Below are 27,122 nucleotides of genomic sequence, written 5' to 3' on the forward strand. Positions count from 1 at the left end.
TAAACCATGTCTGAATTTTAACCTTCTGCTCTCACATACTTTTGATTTTTTTAAATTGTCATTTTTTCAGGGGGTGCAACTCCCCATAAGAAGAGATCACCTTCTTCACTCTGTGTGGGAGAGTCAGCAATCGCCCTAACTCAGATGGCTGTGTAAGAAACTTAGGTGAATATTTTAAAGTTTCTGTGTGGCGTAGATGGGTGAAGGTGATGGTGGACTGTGATTATGATGACATTGGTAGGGTTAAAAGTAACATTATTACTTCGGATGGATACAGTGGAAAGTTAGAGATTGGTACCATTTGTAGAGAACTGTACAGCTCAATTATTCAAGGAACAATCCATTCGTTGTGGATTGGGTTTCCTCAGAGGTCACAACCCAGTTACTAGAAAGAAAATGGAAGTGCTGGTAGTTTTTGAATAGCTAAGTGTTTTCCATTGAGGGACAAAAAGAACATTCAATTTTACAGTTTGCACATATGTTGCATTATTTTGTCTCTAATCAAGTACTTAATTCAACCCGCATCCCACTGCAGTGAGGGGCATTGGGGATTTATGAAATTTGCCTCATTCTGGATCTTTCAAAAAAAATTTTTAAAAATTGATCACCCCAATAGTACATGAAATGCGTAAGGTATATGAGAGAATATATGCAGAAGAAATTGATGTGTATAATAAAGCATCTGAGTGAAGGAGATCAGGTATAGGTCCTGGTATTCCTCATGTGGGCCCAAGGCATATACCATCAATGGAAAGATCAAGGCTAGCAGCACCATGTCAGTCATGTTTGGGTAAAAGACCTGCCTAACATTTTAGAAGAGATGCACTGAATTGTTGAGGCCTTTACTTTGTAGAATTCCATATTTAATGTTTGGAAGGAAATTTCTTAGCTTTTCTACAAAAACACACACTTTATTGCCGACTAGTTTCGGTTACACTGTACCATTTTCAAGACTCAGATGGTACTCGGAATGTCTTGAAAATGGTACAGTGTAACCGAAACTAGTCGGCAATAAAGTGTGTGTTTTTGTAGAAAAGCTAAGAAATTTCCTTCCAAACATTTTAGAAGAGAATATTTTGCCAGGTAAAGCTTTGAATTCCAATGAGAATCATTGGGAAAATGACCCTGAGCCTACTGATAGGCTCTGTAAAATTTCTCCCTGATGGATCTTTTTAAAAAATTGACCATCTCAATAGTAGGTTAAATGCATAGTGTATAAGAGAAAAACGGACGCATAAACGAATGAGCCGTAGTCTAATTTCAACCGCACCAATGTGCGGTAAAGTAAAATTAAGGTGGTGCGATCTGCTCCCCAAGATACGTGGCTTAAATACTTTAAAATGAAGACTTCAAACAGTTTACCTTGACAGAATTAATGTGCTCCTTCCAGTTGAGTTTGTGGTCGAGGGTCATCCCCAGGAAACGGACTGATTCCACAAATGGGAGGTTTCTACCGCCAAGGTGTAACGTGGGATTTACATGGAGTGCAAGAAAAGTGAACGCACTTCGTTTTCTCCAAAGAGAAAAGGAAGCCGTTATTTTGGGTCCACTTGTGAAGTTTATTTATGGTGAGCTGCACCATACGCGATGCATTCACGGCCCTGGATGATCTGCAGAAAATCGCGAGATCATCCACAAACAGTGACCCTATCACTGGCTCCTGGATGCAGTGAGCTATGTCGTTGATCGCAATAGCGAACAGCGTCACGCTCAAAACGGTCTCCGGATGGATTTCCCACTTTGGCACACCCTTGTGTGTCACGACCGACCAGGGGAGGCAGTTGGAGAGATAGCTTTTCCACCAGCTTTCCCAATTGGTGGGATGCTCTCACCTACACACGGTAGCGTATAATCCAGCTGCGAACGGGATGGTCGAGAGAGCTCACCGCCAGCTGAAGGCAGCGATCCGTTGCCACTCCACGGACGGGTGGGTAGACCTCTTACCCGCCGTTCTCCTGGGACTCCGAGCGGCCATGTTTTTGCGGACAGACGTGTTTCACTTGGCAGTGTTTTTTTATTTTTATCATGCGCAAAGTCACGAGGAAATTTTGAACATGTGAAATTTCTTTGATTATTGTTTGTTTTGTGAGTGGTAATTGAATTGCAAATTTCTACATTGTTTTCGGAGCTTTATAAGTTTCTATATTCTGTTTTCTTTCTTTCGTGCAGCATTCAGACGTGTTTTATCCATTGTTTGATATTCCCATCATGTACTTTCCTCCTCTGGAAAATTTTCATCTTGTGTGTGCTCCTATTCTCTGTTTGTTTTTTGTCATTTTCATAGGATATTTCATCAGTGTCTAGTTTATAATCGTTTTGGCAATTTTCCTTATTTATTCCTAAAATGGCAAAGAGACCACCTACTGTGTCTGAAGATCTCATCAATGAAATGTAAAAACTTACTGAAGAAGAAGAGAGTGTGAGTGAAAGCAGTGTGTAGGAAGAATATTCAAATGTATCAGTGGGAACGACTGCTGGTACTAGTGGCACATCTACAGGGTTTCCTCACAGAATCCAAGAACTGCACGTAGATTCTGATAGTGAAATAAATAATGAAGGTGATGAGGATCAGGTCACAATCTTTCATTACATTCTAGTGTGTGGGTTGAAAGTGGACACCCTAGGCCCAGATTCCTGGCTAGATTTGAGGCTGGTGTAAAAGGAAACTTGGTTGGCAAGGATGAGTCTCTTGAAATTTTTGAACATTTTATTGATGTAGAGATTTGTAATTATATAGCAGAGCAGACAAATTTGTATGCCCTGCAAATGATAAATGAGAAAACTCTTCATAAGAAAATGAAAAGCTGTGATAAGGACTGGGTTGATACCGATAGGGAAGAAATAAAGTTTTTTCTTGTAGTGTTGCTTTTGCAAAGAATTATACAGAAGCCCACACTATCGAGTTATTATTCCCGCAACCAACTTTTAGCAGCCCCTATCATAAATGAGATAACAAGTGAGAAGAGGTTTTTTTCTCCTTATAAGACTTCTGCATTTTGCAGATCATGAATCATATAGTGACGCCGAGCGAGTTTCTCCTAAGCTGTACAAAATCAAGCATTTATTTTTTACCATTGCATAAGGTAATTTTCTGAAAGTTATATTGTAGAGGGAGAATTCTCGATTGATGAAAGTTTACTACTATGGAAAGGCCGTTTAGTGTGGATATTCGAAAGAAAAGGTCATTCCATCTATGGGATGGAATCCTATAAACTTTGTGAGGCGAAAAGTGGGTATGTGTGGAATATGATGATGTACACTGGAAAGGACGCAGAACTTGTGAAGGTTGTAAGAGTTGACGTGAGTAGTTTTACGAAACCATCATGGGTTGTTCTAACCCTTGCAGAGAAGCTAATGAACCACGAGTATCTCTTAGGACGTGACAATTAGAATAGCAGTCCCGAGCTCTTTGATAATTTGAATTTGCTGGGAACAGATGCAGTAGGAACCATGAGAGTAAATAGGAAGGACTTGCCAAAAACTGTAATGGATAAAATTGAAATCGAGTGAGATTGCAGCTGCTTTCAGGAATAAGTTGATGGCACTGAAGTGGAAAGATGAGAGAGATGTATGTATATTGAGCAGTGTGCACGATGCAAGTACAAATACTGTGCGAGACGGGAAAGGAAACTCAAAACTGAAACCTCTCGCTGTTATTGGTTACAATGACTCAATGGGAGGAGTTGCTCTCTCAGATCAGTACATGGTCAGCTAGAGTACCGTGCGGAAAAGAATGAAGAAATATTATCAAAAGATATTCATATATCTTCTTGATTCATGCGTCTTCAACTCGTATGTAATATATAGGAAGAACAGAGGAAAAGAAACTCGTCTCCAATTCAGATTAGATCTTATTCATAAAATGTTACACAAATACAGAGGAGCAACCTCAAAGGCGTCTGGAAGCTGCTCAAAAATTGACCACCCTTACGGTTATCAAGAAGGCATTTCCCTCAACTAAATTCCCCAGCAGCAACAAAAAAGCATGCCCAACAGAGATTGTTACGCACGATACGAGAGCAATAAAGCGTTTATCTAAATGGACTACGTGCTTGTTAATTCGGACCTACTCTCCTCGGGAACACTTCACTGGCAACGAGGATAAAGTAAGAGCTGCGGGCACCGTTGGATTTCGACATGGCTCTGATAGGCCATATAGAAGAGTTTTCGCGTGACACCGAAGAGTTCGGTTCCTATGTTGAGAGGTTCGAACAGTAGGGAAACTATACAGCTGCAGGGACTGCAATATACCTCTCTGAGCCGCGCCGTGTTTCCAAACGTACCACACGAAAATAAGAGTATTGGGTGTAAAAAGATGTGTGTATAGTGTAAATAATACAACTAAAATCCAGTGTAAATGAAGTGTGAAACAATGAAGAAGCATCCTGGGCAGTTTTGTTGTTAAATTTTTTTTCTGTATTTTTACTCTTGAGGCAACCAGGTATATTTTTAGAGAATTATAACTATTTCTACCGAGAGGTAAATAACCCCCACCAGGTTTGTGACTTCTGAAAAAATTGTCCCCATTAAAGGGGTTAATGTAAAGATGGGTACTTATGGGATGGGTATTTATCTCTGCTTTCAGCTCCATACTTATCGCCACCCTTACTCGCAAATTTCTATTTAACATCCGTTTCCCAATGCCTCCAATTCTCAATGCCCAGTTTCTCCAATTCTCAGTTCCCATCTCATTTTTAAGTGAGATAGCAAATGAACAGTAAAGACCTTGAACTAGTGTTGATGACAAAATTGCACATTTAATAAGTAGAAATTGAAATATATTCAATCAAACACCTGATTTTGCCTTTGTTAATTTCCCATCAATTTCTTTCCTTAACTCAAGCTCTCAAGGTTTCAGACAAGACTGAGTTAAATATCTTATCTAGACAGATGCTCAACAGAAAGCACCACAGATTCTTAGTTGAACCCCCATTCTAATTCACTTATCTGGATTGCTGTCCATGAAAATAAGGATACCCCAACGATAATAGTTTATTTCAACCCTTTTAGTCGCCTTTTACGACAAGCAGGGATGCTGCAGGCCTATTCTATACCCCAACCTGCAGGGGTTGAGTGACAAAAGGAACACATCTTCAGGGAGCATTATACAGTGATTTGCCAGGTTCCAACAAATATATTTCAGAGGATATGAGGTATGTGAAAAAATGAAGAAACAAATGCACACTATTTCATATAAAAATTTCTTCCATAGACTACATTCCACAATATACAACAATGTAACAGTCTTAAAATTTTTAGTCGTCATTTCATAAAGAGAGAGATTCATCTGACTCAACAATGTATAAAATTAACTCAGAATAGACTACAAGATGAAAAATCACAATTTACACCCATGTCGATTTTCTGCCATTAATGGAGCTTACTTTGCTCCTTGGAATAGCATTGTAGAACAGGAATCCAGATGCTTTCTCTATGGCTTCTGGTGGAACCTAACAGAAAGTAAATGGCATTGCATTATTGAGGAGAATTTGTTTCCCTAATCAGGGAAGACCTAGCAAGCATAAAAAAATGTAAACATGTACACCCGGGCACCTTTATCAAATAACATTCAGGGATACAGTAAAACTTCGATTTTACGCACTTCGATTTTACGTAAAGTCTCGTTTTTACGCAGCGGCACTCAAGTCCGGCCGGAAAGCATAGGGAATTGCAATGGTGAAACTTCGATTTTACATCTTTTCTTGATTTTACGCAGTTTTTCGATTTTGCGCAGCATAACCCCAGCCCCTAAGAGGTCGCTAATCTTGATTTTACGCAGTTGTCTTTCGGCTTGTTTTGAAAATCCGACTGGAACAGTATGCAGTTAGGTTATTATTTCGTCTCAATGAGTTGCAAAAATGAATACAGGAACCGTTGAAATGACATCGCGCTGTTGAGCGTGAAACTAAATACATCGCGAATCTAATTATTGCTTCCCCGTGAGCCCTCTCAGTAATATTTCAGGCTCCATTACGAACGTGAATGTCGCTCTTAGTTCAAATTTGCAGTAGAAGGATATCGAAACCTAAAACACACGGCAATCGCCGTGTATGCGTAACTACTTTTGATTAAGACATGATCGCTGGAGATATTAACATTATCACCTTTCGTTTATTATCCGACTTATTGATCGACGCTGTCTATATCCACAATTATGAGCTACGGAATATCTATCCCCAACGCAAGGCTTTCTAGAATTTTGACCAACGCTATGTTTTCCGTCGCCCCAGCGAAATATAACCGCGAAATGATCACTCGAGTCGTTAAAAATACTCTCGTGCCAAAATGTTGGCTTCCAAGGTGATCCAGAAAAGATAGTCGTACTTCTAGTATGGACGTAAGTCGATGGTGATTCAACACGATGGTAAAAGCAGCCTGCATTGTCTCATTCCCAGGCTAACCCCACATCTGCGGGACAAATGGAGGCGAGGGAAAATTGCTTGCGCTGCGCGCTTATCAGAACCGACTCAACTTGTATCTCATTGCCAGACGGTTTAAGTTAAACATGGTTGGAACTTGAATAGCTATTAGCTTAACTCCGCTAGGTGGCAAGCGTTTTAACGGAACAGGAGTTAATGCCCTCGGAGAATAACTCGAGTCGTCAATCGTCATGTAATCATTGAAGTCAAATTCAAGACGTGAGTGATAAGGCAGTCCCTTTAAACTCAGGAATGGCTTAGTACCATTAAATCGAAATACAAAAAGTGTCCGGTGTTGTTATCAGATATGGGGAAGCAAAATATTACGTGAAGCTGAGTCACACGGCTTGTGAGTCGAAGGTCCCGGCGCTGAATTCGCGGAAGAATGCCGACAGAGAAGCTATTCCCGGAAGAGTAAATCTACTAATGCTAAAATTTCATGGGGAAATGCTTTTTTAAAGCGTGAAAATTATAAAGAAGGAAAATTTTTCAGGACTATTAGTCATTTTTTATTCATCACGGGCGGCATGACGGCAGTTGCGTGGTCATTTAAATAGCTCACTTAAAAAAAGTGATCTAAGCACCGGAAAAATCTGAATTTCCGAATATCCCGGGTCCTGTGTGCTCCGCATTATCTATGGTATGCTATTTGGAGGTAACCAACAACTTGGGTCATTAGCGCCATGAAGTAAGGGCTGGGGGGATAGGAATCCTATGTTGGCATTAGCCAGGTTGTAATGATAAGCTCAAAAGGGACCAGGACCTAACTTCCCATCTGATGGACAGAGTGGTGCACTGGAAGTGCCCTCCACATTAGACTCAAGTAGGGATAGGGCCATCTCTGATAAGTCTCTGCTACTGCCAGGACTTGAACCCAGGCCCACAGGGTGTAAAGCCTTTGTGATGTACATATTAGCAAAATTTTGCACCCTGTTAATGGGGTTAATTTGGATGACTATCCTCAGGTATCTCATTTCTTCAATCTCCAATCTTTGTTTGTCTGCTGGTGGTTAAACGGATATCCTGAAAACTGCTTCTAATGAAAATACATATTTTCGAAAATTAGCTTCTCTGCGACCATTTAGTATCACCATTCCGAAATTTCTCCTGGGTAACAGAAGTAATCTTAGTGCCAGAAAGCATTTCAACCATTTTGTTCAACCATCCGAAACACTGTTCAGGAATGCAAAGTTGTTTCTCTTATGGTAACACGTCATCTGTGGTGTTGCTTTTGAGTAAATAAGATTATTAGGCTTCATTTTCCGAGCAATAATGAGCTAGTGTTATCCTGAAAACTATACTCCTCCTCAATACCAACTCTTGATTTTACACACTTTGATTTTACACAGTGCCCATATTTCGGTCCCTCCAACTGCGTAAAATCAAAGTTTTACTGTATATGAACTGATAAATATAGGTAATAACGAATTTAAGTATGTCTTACATGCATTAGTACACTTTTAATCTGATTGCTATGAAATTTGACAAGCTATCTTTTCATGGAGAAGTTTTACGCTGTACCTAATTTGTATTTTATAGACTATATTGCCACAGGTGATTCATAAACCAACCATTTTATTTTTTATGTTAACCTTCTGTCAGGTGCAATATTGGAATTGCAGAGTTCGGGCGCAATGTACCCGACAGGCACAGATGTGAATTAACATTATTTACTCTTAGCCTGGCTCAGTGGTACACCTTTAAAGTTTAAATCACCATTATTAGTGTAGTCGAACACTTACATGATGTCTTATTTGCTAGGTATATACCCCTATACACTACGTCATTCGGCCCCGGACCAATCCAGCAAGGTGCGATTTAACATACTCTTTAGGCTATTAAGTATTATGATATGTACAGTAGACACTCGTTAATATGAACAACATTATTACGAAGCAAATCATTGGTCCTGACGAAAAGGCCTATCCAATCTGTAGTAAAAGAAATGTTATTACGAAATTACAAACCTCAGTCCCGGTCCCGGCGGTAACAAAATGATGAACTTTGAAGTTCGATGAATAAGTAACAGCATTAAGGTGGATATTCACTATGCAACGTTTTAAGGATTGCATCACGTTTAAGTTTTCCTTGTGCACTGTACGAACTTTCAGAAATACGGATATTTGAAAATTTCAAGCATGCCCAAAAATCTAAATTTTACGCCTTCCGAGTTGGCCGATCCGATGCAGTGTGGCGTAGAGGATCTTGCACTATGGGTATAATCTGAACAAAGTGCAGTGAAACCTCGATATAACGACACCCCACGGTGCACTAATAAACACTCGCTATAGCGAATTGTCGCTTTACCGGAGGTGAAGCAAATAATAGCCAATATACCTGTTGCAAACAGATATACAGGAACAGGAGTGGTGCGGCGACAGATAAACATCTATCCGATAGACGTAAGCATAAATCCAGACGAAAGGCGATGTTTTTTTGCATCACTAAATTTCCTTACTCAAATAACGACCAACTATTCGAACAATTTATAAGCGCCGCACTGAATAAAAATCATGCAAAGCATTGTTTCGTCATCATTATATTTATCGAACGACAGTTTACCACATAAATTTGAGACTGAGCACTCCATTAACTTCATTTCTAACAGATCGCTAGCAATTACAGAGGTTAAGGAGTCTTCATGAAAGTCTCCCGGCGGTGAAACCCTCGCTATGGCGAGAGCCAACACCGAAAGGGACTCGTAAAAACGAATTTTTTAACACGCTTGTTATAGGGTCAATTGACGGTGCATCGACTATCTCTCGTAATATCGGGAGTGTCGTTATAGCCCGTACTCGCTTTAACGAGGTTCCACTGTATCATTGAATCTGGTACGAAATTAGGAACTGTTCAGCATTTTGCCCATTCTTCCATACTACAGAGAGCGATTTTGTTCGGCTCCGGCTATAATGACATACACATTTCCTTAGCAGCAAGTTGTATTTTAATTTATACAAAGTGACTGATTAAGAAATTAGTAATTGGGAAGTGAGCTTAAGATGCATGCAATACCATTTCAGTCAGATTGCCTTGAAAATTTTAGATAATCCTGCAAACAACTTAACACTTATATCACAAACTCTTAATTACATGATCGGAACTTAAAGACTTTTGTGCCTTCAGCATCAGGCTGTGGTTCAACATTAACATTTGACTAGCTCAAAGGCCTCAACTATCACTAACTTTTAATTACAATAACACCAGTCGCCAACAAGTATGGTCAATTACTACCGATGACATCTCCGATGGCAGCATTGGTGCTTTAATCGAGAATATGAGGAAGCAAAATAGAGCTTTCACAGCATCATGGATGTAATGCAATAAAGTAACAACCCTTATGCCGAACCCAAGTATGCAATGCGAGCGATCATCATTTCTCTTGAAGCAAGTAAAAATGACACCCATACAACCTCGTACCTGAAAACTATGAAGTGGTGTACTGTCATCTATCGGCTGATTGGGCATCACATATGACTCCATGTCCAACCGCCCTTTACCATCATCTGCAACAACAATTTTGAAGAAGTGAGTTGGCACAGCAACAGAATTAGCACCAATGACCTGGTATTTCACATAGGTTTTTCCATCAGCTTCACGTCTGTTATTCCCACGCACATGCAATGATACAAAAACAATTACTCTATGATCACAATGCCCCCTAAAAGAATGAAGGGTACTAAACAAACATTGAGACTCACCTTGGTAGATACAAGGGTCCAGTGCATATGTAAACATTAGGATACACTCGTAACATCTTTCTCACATGCTTCTCCAAACGATTCCAAGAATTCCTGTTGAATCCTACGCCCACCTACAAATATTGAACAGAACATTGATTCACACACAATCATTTATTAGAATTCTCAAAGAACCGTCTTAACCAAAACTTAAATTTGTATCACACTAAGTGATGAGAGAATTTCTACCATTAGAGCCCGGGAAAACTTATGAATCACCTTACTGCACTGCAGCATAGTTATACAGCTTACATTGAAAAACAAGTCAATTATACACTGAATTCATGGAGCAAGGGGAGTTATGATGTAGTTGAAGACAAAGAAATTTAAATTCCACAAAATAATATCTCATTTCAAAATCCTCAAACATGGTCTCATAGCACAGCAGCATCCTCGGGTGAGGAGATATCATACTAGAAATCACCACAAGTCCACATTCCTAGTTTAGAGCTAAACAATAGTAAGTACAGTAAATTCCGGTTAATATGTATTCTCCACTTGATTGAGACAGCATGCCACTTTATTGGTCCATGAGTCGGCAACATTGACTCTATACTCGCAACAAAATTAAAATTATTTGGTTTCAGAGTACAGTTTTTTCATATTTTCCTCCTTCGATCTACTCTTATTTTTCACAAGTGTTCCTATTCTTAAAACTCTTGTTATATTATCCTTAAGAGGATAGGGGTTGTTTCCCAGCCAGGAGACCTTGATCAACATAGTGTCGTGTTTAAGAGGAGAGGACTCCAGTGGGTCCTTTAAGATGGGCTATGGATGATAGAATGAGCCCAGTAAAGTGAGAAAGAAGTAGTGACACCTATAATTATCAAAGTCATAATTCGGGTAAATGAGTGGGTACTTTATATTTAGTAAATTTCTAGGGATTACAGGCTGATGTCTAGCAGAGGAGACTGGTGGAGATGCAATTTTGCTAACCAAGAACGTTTTGTTTGCTACGAATTGATCTAAATTAAAATGCCTCATGTTGTCTATCCCCTTACTCCCTTTCCAGTATACAACTTAGCTATCACCATTGGAAGATTATATGTAACGTTTCTTCGTTCCTTTCTCTTTTTTCCATCCCCATCTCAGTAGTTGCCGCATGCACAGAAGTTATGTTTCTCTTCACTCGTAACTAGTCATTTGTGAACTAACAGTCTAAAACCAGTGTCAGTGGTGCGCATATTTTGTGGGAAAATTGCTATACTGGACAAATTAATTGATTATCCCCAATCCATTCAAGGCCGTTTGTCTGAGATAACTGAGGTGCTGAAATCAACGATACCTCGGTTATTGAAGCAACAAGATAAACTTAGAAAAGAATGGAGCCGCAGTGGAAAGCCTTTCTAAACAAGCACCACCCCTGAAACACAAACGACAAGGTAATGATCCAGATGTTGAGGACGCTTTAAATCAATGGTTTTCCATTGTGTTCCATGTGGGGGTTGCATCAGCAGTCAAATGTTAAACAAGAAGACGGAGGAACTAGCTTTGAAACTTCGTAATGACCATTTCAAGGCAAAAGATGGTTGGTTGGCTGTCTCGATGGAAGACAAAAATGAAATAAAATTCAAGAGAAATGGAGAAAAAGTGCTGATGTTGTGAGCAGAGAGGAGTTGAAATCGAACTGCCCAGGTTACATTAAGAATTTTTGTGCTGATGACATTTACAATGCCGATGAAACGGAACTGCATTACCAAGCAACACCTACCTAATGGCTCTCTTTGTAACATTTACATAGGACTAACAGGCGATGGATTGCATCACTATTTTGTATTGTTCAAATGTTTCGGAAACTGATTAAAACTTCTGGTTATTGAGAAAATTGCTAAGCCTCGATGCTTCAAAGGGTTAAGAATAAGCAGTTTACCAGTGGAATACTATGCCAATAGCTATGCATGGATGAATGTGAGCCTCTATGCTGGTTGACCAGTTGGGATAATGAATTAGCACGAAAATCAATGAAGGTTCTTCTTGTACTGGATGCTTGTATGGCACATGCTAATTGCTAAATAAAGTTCAAAAATAATCAGTTTGAATTTCTGCCTCAAAACACAAAATCCTTGGTGCGACCAGTGGATATGGAGATAATTAAAAACTTGAAAACACTTAAGCATGGGAAGTTAGTATACAATATTCTAGAATCTATAGATTTCTGGCATCATCATCCACCACCAACTAAGTAATTTTGCAAGCAATAATTTTTCTGGCTGAATGCTGGCAGTCACCTGTCAAACAATTACATATAGCTTTTTTCATTGTGGTTTCAAACATTCCTTCACAGTTATCAACTTTACACCAGAATCTGATAGCGAAATCAACTCTAAGCTGTACCAAATAACATATCATGAAGAGTTTGAAAATATCGAATGCAATTAGGACCAATGCAAATGGTGAAGTTGATATTGCTGAAACCATATTATACACGAAACAAGGTGAAGCTGAAGGTGGGGAAAGTGATGGAGATTAAATCTCACCTGAACGTAGCAGTGTGGCATCTCAGGATGCAAGGGGGTTCATTGAGGGGTTGCTACTCTTCATGCAAAATGCAATGAAGGTAGCCTGATGTTGTCATTGGATTCCTGTGCTGACTTTTTTGTGACGAGGATAACAAGAAGGCAGCAGAGTACATTACACAAGTTCCTCCGGCCTGGAGATACGATTCGAACAGTAAGTACTCTGCATGTTTATAACTCGATGAAATACTTAGGAATCGTATTCTCTTAACTAAGTAACTGTGAATGTTTTCTTTAATAGGACATAGTGGTAGACATTCATCCAGTGTCCCCCGAGGCTGTGAAAAATATTTTCAACAAAATTTGTTACAAATCTTAAAAATTATAATAAATTAACTCACCTCGCTGACTTATTAAAAAAATGAATAGTTTTATTAACTTTGCTTGCATTTCAAACATTTTTTAGTCTTCATTCTGCCATTTCAACGTTTCTTATGTCCATATACAAGAGAGTTCACCCAATTAGGGCAGCCGCTTGATTGGGGCCAAATGCGCAGGTCCCGATATGTCCTAATTAACAAGAATCTACTGTTTATATGTACTTATTTGATCACTCCTCACCTGATGATGCAGCAACACTGTAAAACCACAGCTGTTTTTTAGTAAAATTACTTCGTTCTTCTAGTCCTTGGCACCCAATCATGCCGAAATTCAATTGATAGATGCTAAATGCAGTTAGTTTACAAGGGAGGTTATTTTAAGTAACTAATATTTCCAAAAATACCCATTTAAGAAATGCCCACAGTAGCATATGAAAATTGAAAGGAAACAAACAGCTAACTTCTCCCATATAATGAAATCCATGTATCAAGGGTGTACCTAGGACCATAACTGGGGAGGGCAAGCCATAGTCTAGGGGGGGGGGGGGCAGCAAAGTGACATTTACATTATTTTATACGCTGTGACATTATTTTATAAGTTTTTATTTGTTAATAAGATTATTTCTCTGAAAAAATAATTATATTTTTGTTACTTATCTTATACTAATAAGTATCATTTTTTGTGGTTTAAAGAAAATTTGTTGAATACTTTCGTTTACATTCAGTACTGACTTTTCTTAAAGATTTTTGCTTCTAGGGGGGTAGTAGCCCCTCCCCCCTGCCCCTCGCTGGATACGCCCATGCCATGTATTTTGAGTGAACCATTTGGCTCTAGTGGACAAATTATTTTCCTAAGAAGCCACAAGTCTTACAGCAAGTTTCTATCCAAATGAGAATGCTTTGTGCACATAGGCTATATTTCCAGCTCTAAAATGATAAAAAAAATAAGTTAATTTTCTAACGTGGAAATATACTAAATACACATTGAGGTTGGAAAAAACTGCGCTCTTAGCCACTTTATTTTCTTTCTATGCAATAGAAAACTTATATATGTATTTTATGAACAGCAATGTCTCACTAGAGCACAAGATAAATTACTCTCTCTTCTTATCACGCATGCACTAAACGATGCTGTTTACCCTTAAATGATAGCATACAGCATGTCTTGAGAAATTCTGTAATTGAATATAATAACATATATCTAACCAATTGTATATATTATTATGCTGAAATCCTAATAAATGATTGTGAAAGTAAATTAGCATAGCATTTAGCACAGTAGAACTGTGGTTTCTTGACAGACAAGAAAGATTATCAGAGTTTACGGAGGTCGGCACCAGATGATTTAATTCAGCAAAACTGTACCAATTGAGAATAGGTTTCTCTCAGAGTGACTGAAAATGGCTCTCTATCAGCCTACTTCATACTAAAATTTGTATGATTGCAGTCATGGAGAGGTCTTTTCAATTCACAGTGATATTAAAAGCAGATTGAAACACGAGTACACTTACTAAGTTATACGCCTCCTACTATACCTGAGGAGCAATATTAGACAGAACAAATGTCTCATCCACAAATTGCTGGCATGCTTTGTGATTGCCAGCAGCAGCCATATGACCTCTATCAAAGCCACTTCCAGAGTAATCCTTATTTGTAGACCTGTAACAAAACAACATTTAGGCAAATTCAATTTCAGTGCCATCAGATGCATTAAATATATCTCAGATACCATCATGATGATAGCGTATGGCTTAAAGAATGGTATGGAAATGACATAAATTATTCACCACATTCTCCTTCCTTAGAAATGACAATACAAGGCCATTATGGGCCCTTAGAGAACAATGATCAGGATTGCCAAATCTGATTTCTTCAAAATGGGAGTAGTTAAGTGGTCCTACCACAAGTATCAAATACTGAGATTACTTAACTAGGAGCTAGGATGAATATTAAGTTTTAAAGGTAAGTGCTGCTAAAGAAGAACTCATTACAACAAGTTGTATATTTTGTTTTGTGATGTAACTGACTTGATCTTTTTTATGTAATTGTACTTTTTGACGACTCCATGCAAATGTATTTTGCCCACGGATAATAAACCTTATTATTATTATTATTAATTAGGCTTAAGTATAGATAGCCTAACGGAGTCAAGTCCTCTTTGGCAGGTTTTGAATTAAATGTAAATATGCAAATAAATTACTCAATGAAAGCTGAAAGCACTTGCCTGAAGAATTCATGAATCGACTTATCTTCGAAAAAGTCACATTTTGACCGATCAACACCTTCCGAGTACTTGATGCTCTCCGGAGTGAGATGCTCAAAAACCCAATAAGGAACTCTGTTTCTTTGATCGTATGATAACACAAAATCTCTCTGAGATCTTATGTTGGACATACCAGGGAAGCCATACTTCATTATCTTCAAAGAAAAAGAATTATATAGCATTAAATTTGTGAAGTAACTACTTAATGTGAAATAGTAGTTTGGACATCATACTTGGATCTACAAGACTTAACCGAATGGAATTCCACGGGATAACCCTCTAAGATCACTTCTTTCACTTAATGATGCAATATATATGCCTTAGAGTGGTGAAGTCCACAATCTGTACCAGTAGAGGTGTAGGGAAAAATCAATAGATAAGCGGGTCTCGCGTACCTGCGACACTCTGGAGCCTTGGACGACAGACTTCTCCGCCCCGTCTGCTATCGGTGTAGCCGCATGAACAGATATGAGTGGAAGACCTGGCCATTTATCATATTTAACGCCGCACGTACAATCCCCATTCGCAGGTCTTGCACCATAACTCTTCTCGTAAAGTACCCCGGTATACCAGCCACCAACGGCCGCAGCGGGGATAAATATCGCAAATAATTTAGATCTGCTCATGTTGCCATTAAATTATGATCAACGTTGAAGCTTGGGTTCAAGACAGCCAATAATTAAATTTCAAGAAACTTTCTTTTTGGGTGAATAGTAGCACGAACTAAAGATCACCGCAAGCGATTTTTTCACCATTCCGCCATGCTTCCTGCTGGTATGGGTAGCAACGCGATATGAGCGTCATTATCAAGAGATCCTGCGAACAGTAATCCAATAAATGCACAAAGACGAAAATTGATTTCCAAAGCCTTCCTAAAAGAATAAAAAAATCAAACTAAATAATAAATGCGGTGTTTCTTGCTCTATCTCTACAAATATCCCGCACAGTTATGAGATGCGGAGGGGTAGCTTGGGTCAAGGGCTGCTTACGTCTAGCGCCGCTAGTGGTAAACCATCTAAGTAAGTCTATGGGTGGATGTTTTAGTATTTTGAATTCTCTATGGTCTCGTGATATCGTTGAAGAATTCCGTGCGCGGTAAAACACGGAGGAGAACGTGATAGGTAGCCAGAGAAGTTAAATTTTAATTATGACAAATAACCCTCCATTACCGAGGGACGTTACGGTAATTATTATTTTTCTGATTTAATGAAACATCATCTGAGTTAATTCTTGCAATTTTCCGTTTGAGGGTATTTGTTGGTATTTTCAGTATCGTGTCACTAAGTTATTAAAATTTGTCCCCAGGATTTCCAATTCAAACTCGTCACTAGACTTAAAGTTTATGACAGAAAAGATGACATCTCCCGTGCACCGGTGAATCTCCTAGCAGTATCAAGCAAATTGGGACTAGCGTTCGTTGCTGCACCAACGCATTTACAAAGTTAGTTTTGCTTCCAATGTTCCTCGATGATTAGCCTTAAGTACAACATTGGCTAGGAAATAACAGTTTTATTGTATTCCCCAGAAAATTTAAGTGTGCATATACCCCTCGTGATATCATTTACATTAACCGTAAGGTATATTTATATTTCACTCTGATTGGTAAATAAGATTGAGACGGTGTGAAAATATCACTGTCAATACTATCATAAAACGTTGTATTTTTCTTTTATTTAGTCCCTTCCGTTATCTGTTTGATTTCAATAACTTGTTATTCAAACAATTGGTGGATAGCATCGGTGAGTCAAAGTTAACTAACCTTAAGAAAAGGGACTTGAATGTTACATTCGTAGAAGCTAGGAGCACAGCGTACCATCTCAGCGTCATCCACTGAAAGACATGTTCATTAGCGGTGCTATACTCGGCTCCTATGGACTTAACCAGTGTAGCAAGTTAGATGTGTTGTCCTTGTGCTTTCATTGTTATTACGACTGTGAGTCCGCACTGTCATAGATTTGTCCACATTTCCTTTGGGTTTAGTAAATGCTGGATGTCTTCAGTTCATTCCGGTCCTTTCTTTAACAAGCTGGTCATGTAGCCTCTGTGGCTTGAAGGTATCTTTAAATTGTGACTCCAGAATTGCTAGCTGTTGGTCATTTTGATGTGTCAATATATCTACCATGCAGTATTAAATCTCATGGTAGGTATCATCACGCAGTACCATTTACTGGGAAACTATCCGCGTGTTCTTAATGTGTGGAGCAAGTTTTTGTCCCATTTATTTTAAATATAATAATAACAATAATAAATTTATTTTACCATTGGCAGTACAATACATCTGCATGGCTAAAGTTAAAGAATAGAGTAAAATTGTAATCACATACGTACATGAAAAGTGAGCATAATTGAGTATGCAATTTTTCCAATTAATATAAAGTTAAATGACTTATCATAAGATTAACATAGTGCAGAAATTAATGTAAAAATGTCTGTATCAACATTTTGTCATAATAAAGGTATTGGTTATTAGTAATAAATTTCTTGTAGCTCTATAAATAAAAAAAATAATAATTTTTTTAAATTATAAATAATTGGTTCGTTGGACACACAATTTTTTTTTGCAGTATTCAAAACATCAGTTCTCCTAGAAAGCCATGGAGGTAAAGGAGTGGGGCCAGATGTTGAGACTTTCCCAAGATATTGCATCCCATTGCGTTCTCCTCCCTCTCACATTGGGATTAGCTGTGATCATGTTCATGTGGCAGTGGTCCTAACACCAAAAGATGCCAGCCAGAATCCAGTTGCCCAGATTTTTGTGATCTCCTCCCTCATTTCCAAGGTAAGTAATTTATACTTCTATTGTTTTGTCTTGTGTTGGAAATTTGTTTTAATGCATACATCTCTGAAAGAAGCTAGTAATTGTTATTACATTATACTCCTGTTAATTCTTTGTGCGATAATATTCAAAAGCAATTTTGGGAAAACAGATATTTTGAATGAGTGTTGTATGGGTGAGAGGGTTGGACTGCATGTTACTGGGATGGCATAAATGGCTTGGCATGGTCGCATGTCCTTCTGGAGGTAGGTTGATCAGATGTATCTGGGGTGAATACATGATGCAGTGGAACTTAGGTATAGTGAGTGCTCTAAATGCCTGGAAAATCACTTAATATTCATACACTTGTTACTATGCATCAAAAAGTGGAGGATGAAGCTCCTTAATTCCCAAATTCATCCTTACCTACTGCTTTGCTTTTGTAAAGTATGCTATTTCATAGAGGTTGAAGGTAGATGTTTGTGTGAACTTGCGTATTTATCTTTGCTTTTGCAAATAGGGTGGTTTCCTATTATTTTTTTATTGCCTTAATCGAAAGATTATTACTCCTGGAGTACGTATTTCACGCTTTTAGATTTTTAAATGACAACATCTATTTTTCGTGATTAAATGAAAAGTGAAAATTTTCAAGCGCGCGAAAACGCGACGCGTTAGTAGGAATGATGGGAAATCTCTCCGTACGTCGTATTTCTGGTTCCCCCTCCACCCGGTGAGGTGACCTTGAGGCAAGGCTTAGCGCTGATACGTCGCAGGCTGCCAGCGGGTAGCCTAGTGCCCTGCCGCCTGGTAGCGCTTGGCTTAAATAAGGATTATTAATACCTTATCAAACGAGGAAAACTTTCCGACCTTAGCCAGTTTTAATAAGTGATTATTAAGACATGTTTCCCTGAGCTCTGCGCCTCATGCATGCATTGGTAACCTCAGACGACGTATAACTCCTATCTTCTCCTATAGAAACTAAGTCCCTGTGACGTCACGTGGAGTGGCATCGCATGGGCGCCAATCTGGCCCTTTTCAAATGAGGATAAAAATGGACCATTGCCATTCGTCTACACCGGCATTTATAAAACGAAATAATTTGTATATTTTGAATACACTAATGGTGGGTAACGAATCGCAATTATTGCCTTTTGTTTTCTTTGATGAAGGAAACTACCCTATTGTATGTCGCAAAATTATCATTTCCGCTCGTTTCTAACTACCGGACATCGGCATGATGATGGATTTGCAGCAACATGATCATGAATCTGAGATTGTCCTGAAGAGCAAAGATCAAGATATGCCAGTTGAGTTTAAAAAAAAGCCATATGCTAGACTCCGTGCGAAACAATCACATTGAGCTAAGGTTTACGAGAGGTACTTGATGTTAGATGTGGTTTTGTGAGCATGCAGCATAATTCTCTTTTCGTATTATCCACAATACCTGGAAACAACACGTGTAGCACTCTTTTGAAAGCTACTAGCATGGAGTAGAACTATATCTCATCTCAAAGTCATTGATATGTGGTTCTTGGGTACAAGTCCTTGAAGTCACTGACACTTTGAGATGTAATGTAAATGAGATAATTCAATGCTTATTATTTCCAACGTTACCAATGAAATGGGCTGACTAGTTAACTAGATCTGCTATGAAGAGATGCATCTCTTAATATTGAGTGCATACAGTGGCCGGAAATTCTTGTCCTATCTATATTTGTATTTTTTCAATGTTAATCATTGGCTTTTCAGGCAGTAAATTGCCAGCAGTCATTACAAAGAGATTCTCATTACATATGTCATTCTCACTGAAGTAGGCTTCTACTGCTTCTCGGTTACTACAGTATGAAAGAATGCTTTGAAATATGCCCTCATTTTTGATAGAATGTATGAACTTGAGAATATTTATTCTTATATTTGGAAAATTAGTGATAGATAAAATATTAGAGATAGATTGATTTTGTGTGAGGGACAAGAGCGATGCGAAGGGCTATGTTTAGGTCAGAACTGTAGATTGCTGTCTATGAATAGCATTAGGTTATACTGTTGACTTTTAATATGATGAGATACATGCAGAATTCAACTGTCTCCTGGTAAACCTGGAAAGTCAATTTTAGGTTGAATTAGAAAATTTTAGAAGTACGTTGAGCCAATCTGTTGTTGGATTACTCATGACTTGAATTGTATCTCAAATCAAGGGATATTAACTAATGATGAGTCGGTTCCTAGATTTTTTTTGCTTCTTGATACCGGTCTGGTTCTCCCCCATTGGTTCTCGGTTCTCAATACTCGGCTCCTAGGATGAACTCTTACTATCTGAATTAATGGCAAATTCAAATGGTCAACCACAAGAAATGAATGAAAATAATTTCACAAAAGATGTAAATGAGCCGGAAAGCTCTTTAAAAAAAACTTAATATATTCTCCATATTTTTCACCGTTCCGTGGACGGCAATTGGCAAAAAGTCAGCTCGTTTGAAAGCATTACAATGTTGATGAGAGCGACAACCTAACAAACCCTTTAATGCGTGTGTTAGTAAGCTACTCTCAAAAGAAAAAAACATGGAAGCTGTGCAATCGGAAAGTAACATGTGCTTTTTTAAATATTTTTTTTCCACTTTTTGGCCTTGAATATGCTGCAGACCATTTCGGTTTTGGGTGCCAAATTCAAATCCTCACCACCGTTCCAAGTCAGTTCCAAAGTACTGACTTTATGCGATCTGTTCTCGATAACGGTTCCACAGGCCAAGAACCAGCAGCATAGAGAACCAGAACCGAGCCATCTCTAATATTTAGAGATGGGTCGAATGGCAGATTTCTCGAACTTGAATATCGAATTCGAATATTAAATCATTGCTCGAATATTCGAATACCTCAAATTTCAAATACCTCGAATATTAAATGATGAATGCTGGAATGTTTGACTCGGTTGCCTATGCAGCAGGCAACACAAGATTTTGGGGAGTAATTTTGATTTCCTTTAAAGGATTCGAACAGGAATTTAGCTCATTAATGAATATTTTAATTTTATGGAAACAATTGGGCATATAATTAATTCAACTAACATTGCTTTACCCCTACTCCTGCTGCCAAGTGCTAGCTGACAATCTGAGGCATTTTGCAAAATACAAGCTCTTCTCCAACGGATTTCTTCAATTATTTTCAGTCCATCTTTGGGAGTTCTCACGAGATAAGATGAATTGGAATTGCTATCAGGGAGAAACCAAATATCCTGAGAAAATATCCCTTCGTCTGGGACTGTAACAATAAAGATTTATAGCACCACTCATAAATTGTAACTTAATATATATTTTCGGGAAAAAATACCGCATCAACTTCGAGAGGCTCTGCTTCTCATATTGAGTCTCGCCAGAATGCCAAGTCTCCGTCCTATTTTGACATTTATTTCCTTGCGTAAAATTTATAAATAAAGTCAGAAATGCGTCGCGTTTGGTCTTGTTCTTTTTTAAATTACGCGCACATTACTAATATTTCAATCCAACAAAGGTGTAATATCAATTGCCGTAAGTCATTGTTAGACACCTTTTGGGCTAGTAGGTGATTCATGCAGCAGTTGACCTCCAGAAACTGGAAACTTAGAAGCAGGTAGGCTGAAAAAGGTCAGTGGGTGAGAAAAGGGGGGGGGGTGTGAAACACATTTCTTTTCTCGTGTAACTTGATATTTTTTTCGAAGCTAAGGTCTTCGTAATATGATCCTTGCGAGAGCTGGGACCTTTTTTTATTTCGGGAAAGAGGAAAGCCTCAGAGGGGGGGCTAGTGCTGAATGGAGGGGGATAGCGGATCTTGGGAAATGCGCTAATGTAACTATCCCACGGTACTCATGCAGCAGTTGACCTCTAGAAATGGGGAACTTCGAAGCAGTTAGGCAGAAAAAGGTCAGTGGGTTAGAAAAGGGGGGCGTGAGACACGTCTTAATTGTTCTCGTGTAACTTCATATATTTTTTCGAAGCTAAGGTCTTCGTAATACGATCACTGGGCGAGCGAGGACCTTTTGTTTGATTTCATAGAAGAGGAAAGCGTCAGAGTGGGTGAGGCGAGTGCTGAATGGAGGGGGATAGCAGATTGTGGGAAATACGCCAATGTTACTATCCCACGGCACTGAGTTTCTCCCTATGGTAGTTTCATCTCCTGGAAAAGATTCAAAGATTCAAGAGTGCCTGTCCTAATTAGCCATAAATGACACATGGTGAACACTTCGTCTCATTTATACGAAACCTGCGCAAGCTGGGGCCTTGTTTGATTTCAAAGAGGAGGAAAGCGTCGGAGGAGGTGCCGAGGTCTGATGGATGGAGGGGAAGTGGGTTTTGGGAATTGTGCTACTATCCCACAGCACTGAGGTTTTCCTGGTGGGGGAAAATGGGGATTTTCAGATTTTTTCACCCGGATCAATTTAGGTTCCCCACGTCGAACTCTTTTCACCGCTCTAACCTGCAAATTTGATGTAGTTCGTCAACTTGCCTAAAACGGCGCTGCATGCACTAAAAGACTAGAGTACTCTACATTTTTCCAAGTCAACTACCAATGACGTGTGTGCAACAGTGTACGACACGAAATTAAAAGGATTCGAGGTATTTGAGGCGGTAATTTTTGCATAACTATTCGAAACCTCGAATATCGAATACTTTCTAGTATTCGAGATATTCGAGTATTCGCGGATACTATTTGCACATCTCTACTAATATTAACTATGTTGTAAGTCTCTAGATCAGCAGGGTCCGTCGAGGGGTCACCAGGGAAGCAATTGAGATGCCAACACAAGGTTCACAACTCACGCTTTATTCGACCATTCGAGTACACTCCGCAATAGACTCCTTCACTCCTCCCCAAAGGTGCCGAGTCATTGGGCGCACTTACAGTGTATTATTTTTATTCTGTAACAGTTTGTATGCCCTTACCTAGTATTAAACTTACGTTTGATGTGTTTATGTAGGTGATAATATATTTTCGATTGTCAATGTACTTGTAGAATACTGCACCAGCATGGGAGATACAGCTGAGCTCAGTCCCTGGTGTTGGTGTTCGCGATATTGCATGGAATCCCCGTCTTCCAAATTTGATTTGTGTTTGCTTGTGTGATGGTGCTGTTGCTGTGTATGAACTAAAAGGATCGTCACAAGTTTTTGAGAGCAATACCATTCCTGCCACTACTGGAGCAAGGTTAGTATAACTTTTTCATCTGTCTCCTTGAAACCCTTTTAATGTGCAGGCGATAAATTTCAAATAAGTAATGCTTGGCTGCTGTTCCGACAGTTGCATTTTATTATATGTGTGTGTGTGATGCAGTGTGAGTTTGGATCAATTTATATCCAGTGCTCTCATTTGCCATTATGCTGTTGAAAGGAATTCAAACTTTCTTATTTCTCTCTCACATATCATGTAATTTTTTTAAAGATGCATCTGTTGGAGTCCTAAGGGGAAGCAATTGGTGATAGGTACAATTCATGGACCGTTCATCCAGTACAAACCAGACCTTAAGCAGGTTAAGGTGATTTCACCTCCTCAGAATGCTGGTGTTGCACCCATCTCTGTGCTTTGGCTGTCATCATTTCAGTTTGCAGTGGTTTATGGGAGTCCGGGAGATAATCAAAATGGCTCCTCAAGACCAGGTAAAGTTACTTTAAAAATCAATAAGGCATAATATCATTAGGCAGACTCAGTTGTTACTAGTCTTCTTCATCCAGTGTGGATAAAGAGAGAAATGAAGTTTCCTGTGCACTACTATTACATCTCTTCAAAGGCAACACGTATGCCCAAATATAAGACACTAGTATGTACTCAGACTTACAATGCATTTGAAGTCCTTGGAGGTTTAGCTTTAAGTATCTCAGAACACACAAATGCTGTCTAGGCTTTCCTATCTATTTGGTCTGAAATTTAAAACAAAATTAAGAATTTTACCAATTACTTTAACCAGATGTGTTGAAGTAATTACGTAGCTCAATGATTTTCTTGCAATTTTCTACTTATGACACGCTAGGTAAATTTATGGTTCTAGTTGCACAGTAAATGGAGAAGTGTGATTGCTAATTGCCATTGGCCATCAGTCCTCCCCAAGAAGATATCTTGATAATTCACGCTTAGGAAACCTGGCATGAATTCAGGAGATCCTGGTTTAGAACCTGGTGAAAACAAATTATTTTTCCTATGCTGAATTCACGCAGTTCATGTGTACTTGTGTGTGACTCGGTAAAGGTATGCCACCCGCAAGTGCATGGTTAGTTCTTTGGGGAATTTCTATGGTGAACACACTGGTTTTCTAGTGTTAACCTTGGGACTGTGGGTCTGTACATTTACCTGCTGCCTTGTGGTATTTTATGTCTGGCAGTATGAATTATCTTCTTCATAAAACGATAACAGTAAACAATAACAATATGCTTCGTTAAAACTTTCGCGGGTGCTCGTCATGTTGAATTAAAACTTTTGGGCTATGTCGCCGCGTCAGATTTTGGGTGGCCCCAACGTTTCCCGACTGATGCTGGTCGCTTTCTCAAGGGAATCTGAAGAGGTGGGATTTAAAATTGGTATATATAGGTATACGTGTCATGTGGTGGGGGAGGGGAGTGAGAGGTTGGAGGAGTAGGTTGTCGATTATTTTTGCCGATTACGGGTTGCCAAGTACGGCTGATTTTAAGGCCAGTGTCTCTGTTAAAGTTGTTTTTCTCCTCTTTAGATATTTCTATTGCTTCTCTTACGAGTCTCTGTTTAAAGCCTTTCACTCTCGCAACAATTTTTGCTTCCTTAAGGTCGATTGTGTGGCCCAGCGCTGCGTGTTCGGCTACTGCGGACTTGTTGACTGCCCCAGTCGAATTGCTTTCTCGTGCTCCTCTAGACGTGTTTTAACCGATCTGCCTGTTTCGCCGATGTAGTTCTTCCCACAGGTCTGGCAAGGAATTCGGTATACCCCTTCGATTTGTAGTGGAGTTCTATCCTTGACGGTTTTCAGTAGATGCTTCATCTGTACGTGAGGCGAGAATATTGTCCTTATCTGGAATTTGCGTAGGATATTTCCTATTCTGTCAGTCGTCCCCTTAATGTATGGCAGGAAGGCTTTCTTCTGGTCGCTGAGGTCATTAACAGAGGAGTTCGCTGCTTCTGCGGTGTTGATTTTGATCTCGTTGTTCTTTCTGATAACTTTATTAAATTAATTAATTAAATTACTTGGCAACCCGTAATCGGCAAAAATAATCGACAACCTACTCCTCCAACCTCTCACTCCCCTCCCCCCACCACCTGACACGTATACCTATATATACCAATTTTAAATCCCACCTCTTCAGATTCCCTTGAGAAAGCGACCAGCATCGGTCGGGAAACGTTGGGGCCACCCAAAATCTGACGCGGGGACATAGCCCAAAAGTTTTAATTCAAAATAACAATATGGTAATTAATCTTTGAAAACAACAAAACAGCTAATAATTACGCCCACCACAGAGTGGATTATACTTTGGCAGTGATGCTCAGGTTGCATAATTAGTCACCCTAGAAAGGCCATCGTAGAATGAGTTCATTTTATACTTGTGCAAATATGGTAACGACATCAAATGTCAAATTTTAGGTTGTCTTTGTGAATCTGAGCTTATCCCGGTGAATAGCATGGATGAAAGCTTCTCGGGTTTCCAACCGGGTCAGGATCTGCAAGTCCGAGGTCTGTCAGTCAGAGAGGCAGGGTCAGTCCGAGCCAAGGACCCTATTGCTCTCAAAACAGCCGGCATTTTCCGCATTCCATGTGAATGTGGTAAAGTGTATATTGGAGTGGTGGAGAGGACCATTGAGACGAGGGTGAAGGAGCATGGACGCCACCTCTGACTGGGTCAATTAGATAAATTGGCCATTGCAGAACGCTGTGCCCGGGAAAACCACAACATCCACTGGGAAGAAACTACCCAACTCGGAAGGAATAAGAGGTTATTCGGACCGTATCGCTAAAGAAGCCTTAGAGATCCGCTTTCACCCAAACAACATCAATAGATTCATGGTGAAACAAAACCCAGTACTGTTCCACAAACTTTTATTTTAGCTGTCAACTAGTTTCGATGTTTATACCGTCACTATCAAGACTAACAAAGCAATAGCGTACAACGTCCAGCCTTATATACCCAACAATAGTGTGAGGGAAGGCGGGGGGGAACTAAAAGAGGAGGAGTTGAGCATTGTTGGTTGAATTGGAGGGTCAAAACACAAAGTATAAAAGCTGGGGGGATGGAGGCACATAGAAGGTCAGGTGGTGACGAGGTTAATGGGAAGGGGAGGAGGGCTAAAATAAAAGTTTGTGGAATTATACTGGGTTTTATTTCACCATGAACATTTCATGGTTCCACCAAGTAACGCCCAAATCAGTTGATTTTTATTAACGTCAATAGAGATCGAGGACTGCAGCTAAGTAGCGCCTAGAACCCGGTAATAAATGGGATGGGAAAGGATGAAAAGCCCCAGACCAATCAGAGAGCACCTAGGTGAAGGAGGGGGGTATAAGTATCGGAATGCAGCGACATCTGCATCATCAGCCCTGAGATTATTGGGAAAGTCTCGCAACGAAACGTCAGCCTACACCATTCAGACCCTGAACCGGTTGGAAACCTGAGAAGCTCTCATCCTTGGCTTTGTGGTTTTTAAAAAAATGAATCAGCCGTCCAGAAATCGAAAGAGGTCAGCCATGTGGGAGCCTTTGGAAAACTTTGTAATTGGGTCTATCAAGGGCCTCAAGTTATTTGTTTCAAGAGACTTCAGTATTATTAATTGTTGTTTTTATTATTTTGATTCATTTATGATCAAGCAAGTTCTCTTTAGTTCAATTTTTCCTTTGCAGGACTCTACATCGTGAATGCTCCGAAGGGTGAATCTGAGTCTCACCTTAATTATGATGATATTTGCTACAGCTCTGGGGAAGCAAGGCCACCACAGTATTATCTTTCTCACATCCCCAAGTGGTTAGTAGAAATTTCTATTCTAGTTCCTACATTTTCCTGTAAAGTACCTAACGTAGCATTTTTATGCCTCGTTAGGCCTGGTAACACAGTACATTAAAACGTACCAGTTAATCTACGTTTCTGTGAATGATTTTGGTGGACCGGAACGGAAAATGTACAAATGCATG

General features: G+C 39.3%; 2 protein-coding genes across 5 annotated transcripts in view; one reads left to right on the plus strand and one right to left on the minus strand.

Annotated features, from left to right (window-relative positions):
• Nucleotides 1–5,182: 5,182 nt before the first annotated feature.
• Nucleotides 5,183–16,239, minus strand: LOC124165436 (endonuclease G, mitochondrial). Of its 2 annotated transcripts, none has more exons than XM_046542844.1 (6): nucleotides 15,651–16,239; nucleotides 15,217–15,410; nucleotides 14,528–14,651; nucleotides 10,118–10,230; nucleotides 9,837–10,017; nucleotides 5,183–5,450 (listed from the first exon to the last, which is right to left on the minus strand). In XM_046542844.1, the coding sequence occupies exons 1-6, from the start codon at nucleotides 15,879–15,881 to the stop codon at nucleotides 5,346–5,348; spliced, it is 948 nt and encodes a 315-aa protein (XP_046398800.1). In that variant the 5' UTR covers nucleotides 15,882–16,239; the 3' UTR covers nucleotides 5,183–5,345. The 2 variants fall into 2 exon arrangements, with proteins under 2 accessions (XP_046398800.1, XP_046398801.1); XM_046542845.1 differs by lacking the exon at nucleotides 15,651–16,239 and adding an exon at nucleotides 15,489–15,592.
• An 89-nt stretch (nucleotides 16,240–16,328) lies between these two features.
• Nucleotides 16,329–27,122, plus strand: part of LOC124165115 (nuclear pore complex protein Nup214) — a 41,799-nt gene continuing 31,005 nt past the window's right edge. For all 3 annotated transcript variants that reach the window (XM_046542412.1, XM_046542414.1, XM_046542413.1), the window contains exons 1-6: nucleotides 16,329–16,438; nucleotides 16,561–16,696; nucleotides 17,820–18,034; nucleotides 22,995–23,185; nucleotides 23,420–23,634; nucleotides 26,835–26,955. In XM_046542412.1, the coding sequence (XP_046398368.1) occupies nucleotides 16,403–16,438; nucleotides 16,561–16,696; nucleotides 17,820–18,034; nucleotides 22,995–23,185; nucleotides 23,420–23,634; nucleotides 26,835–26,955 (914 nt within the window). In that variant the 5' untranslated portion in view covers nucleotides 16,329–16,402. The remainder of the gene's footprint in view (nucleotides 16,439–16,560; nucleotides 16,697–17,819; nucleotides 18,035–22,994; nucleotides 23,186–23,419; nucleotides 23,635–26,834; nucleotides 26,956–27,122) is intronic.

Source organism: Ischnura elegans, chromosome 9 (genome assembly GCF_921293095.1).
Source record: "Ischnura elegans chromosome 9, ioIscEleg1.1, whole genome shotgun sequence".
Taxonomy (NCBI): Eukaryota; Metazoa; Arthropoda; class Insecta; order Odonata; family Coenagrionidae; genus Ischnura; species Ischnura elegans.

What these genes read in the sequence shown, in the direction of transcription:
- LOC124165436 (XM_046542844.1), bottom strand. Translation starts at nt 15,881, where the DNA reads ATGAGCAGATCTAAATTATTTGCGATATTTATCCCCGCTGCGGCCGTT. An exon ending in AAGGCTCCAGAGTGTCGCAG is followed by an intron (nt 15,411 to 15,650) that starts GTACGCGAGACC and finishes TTTTCTTTGAAG; the next exon opens with ATAATGAAGTATGGCTTCCC. An exon ending in TCGATTCATGAATTCTTCAG is followed by an intron (nt 14,652 to 15,216) that starts GCAAGTGCTTTC and finishes GTTTTGTTACAG; the next exon opens with GTCTACAAATAAGGATTACT.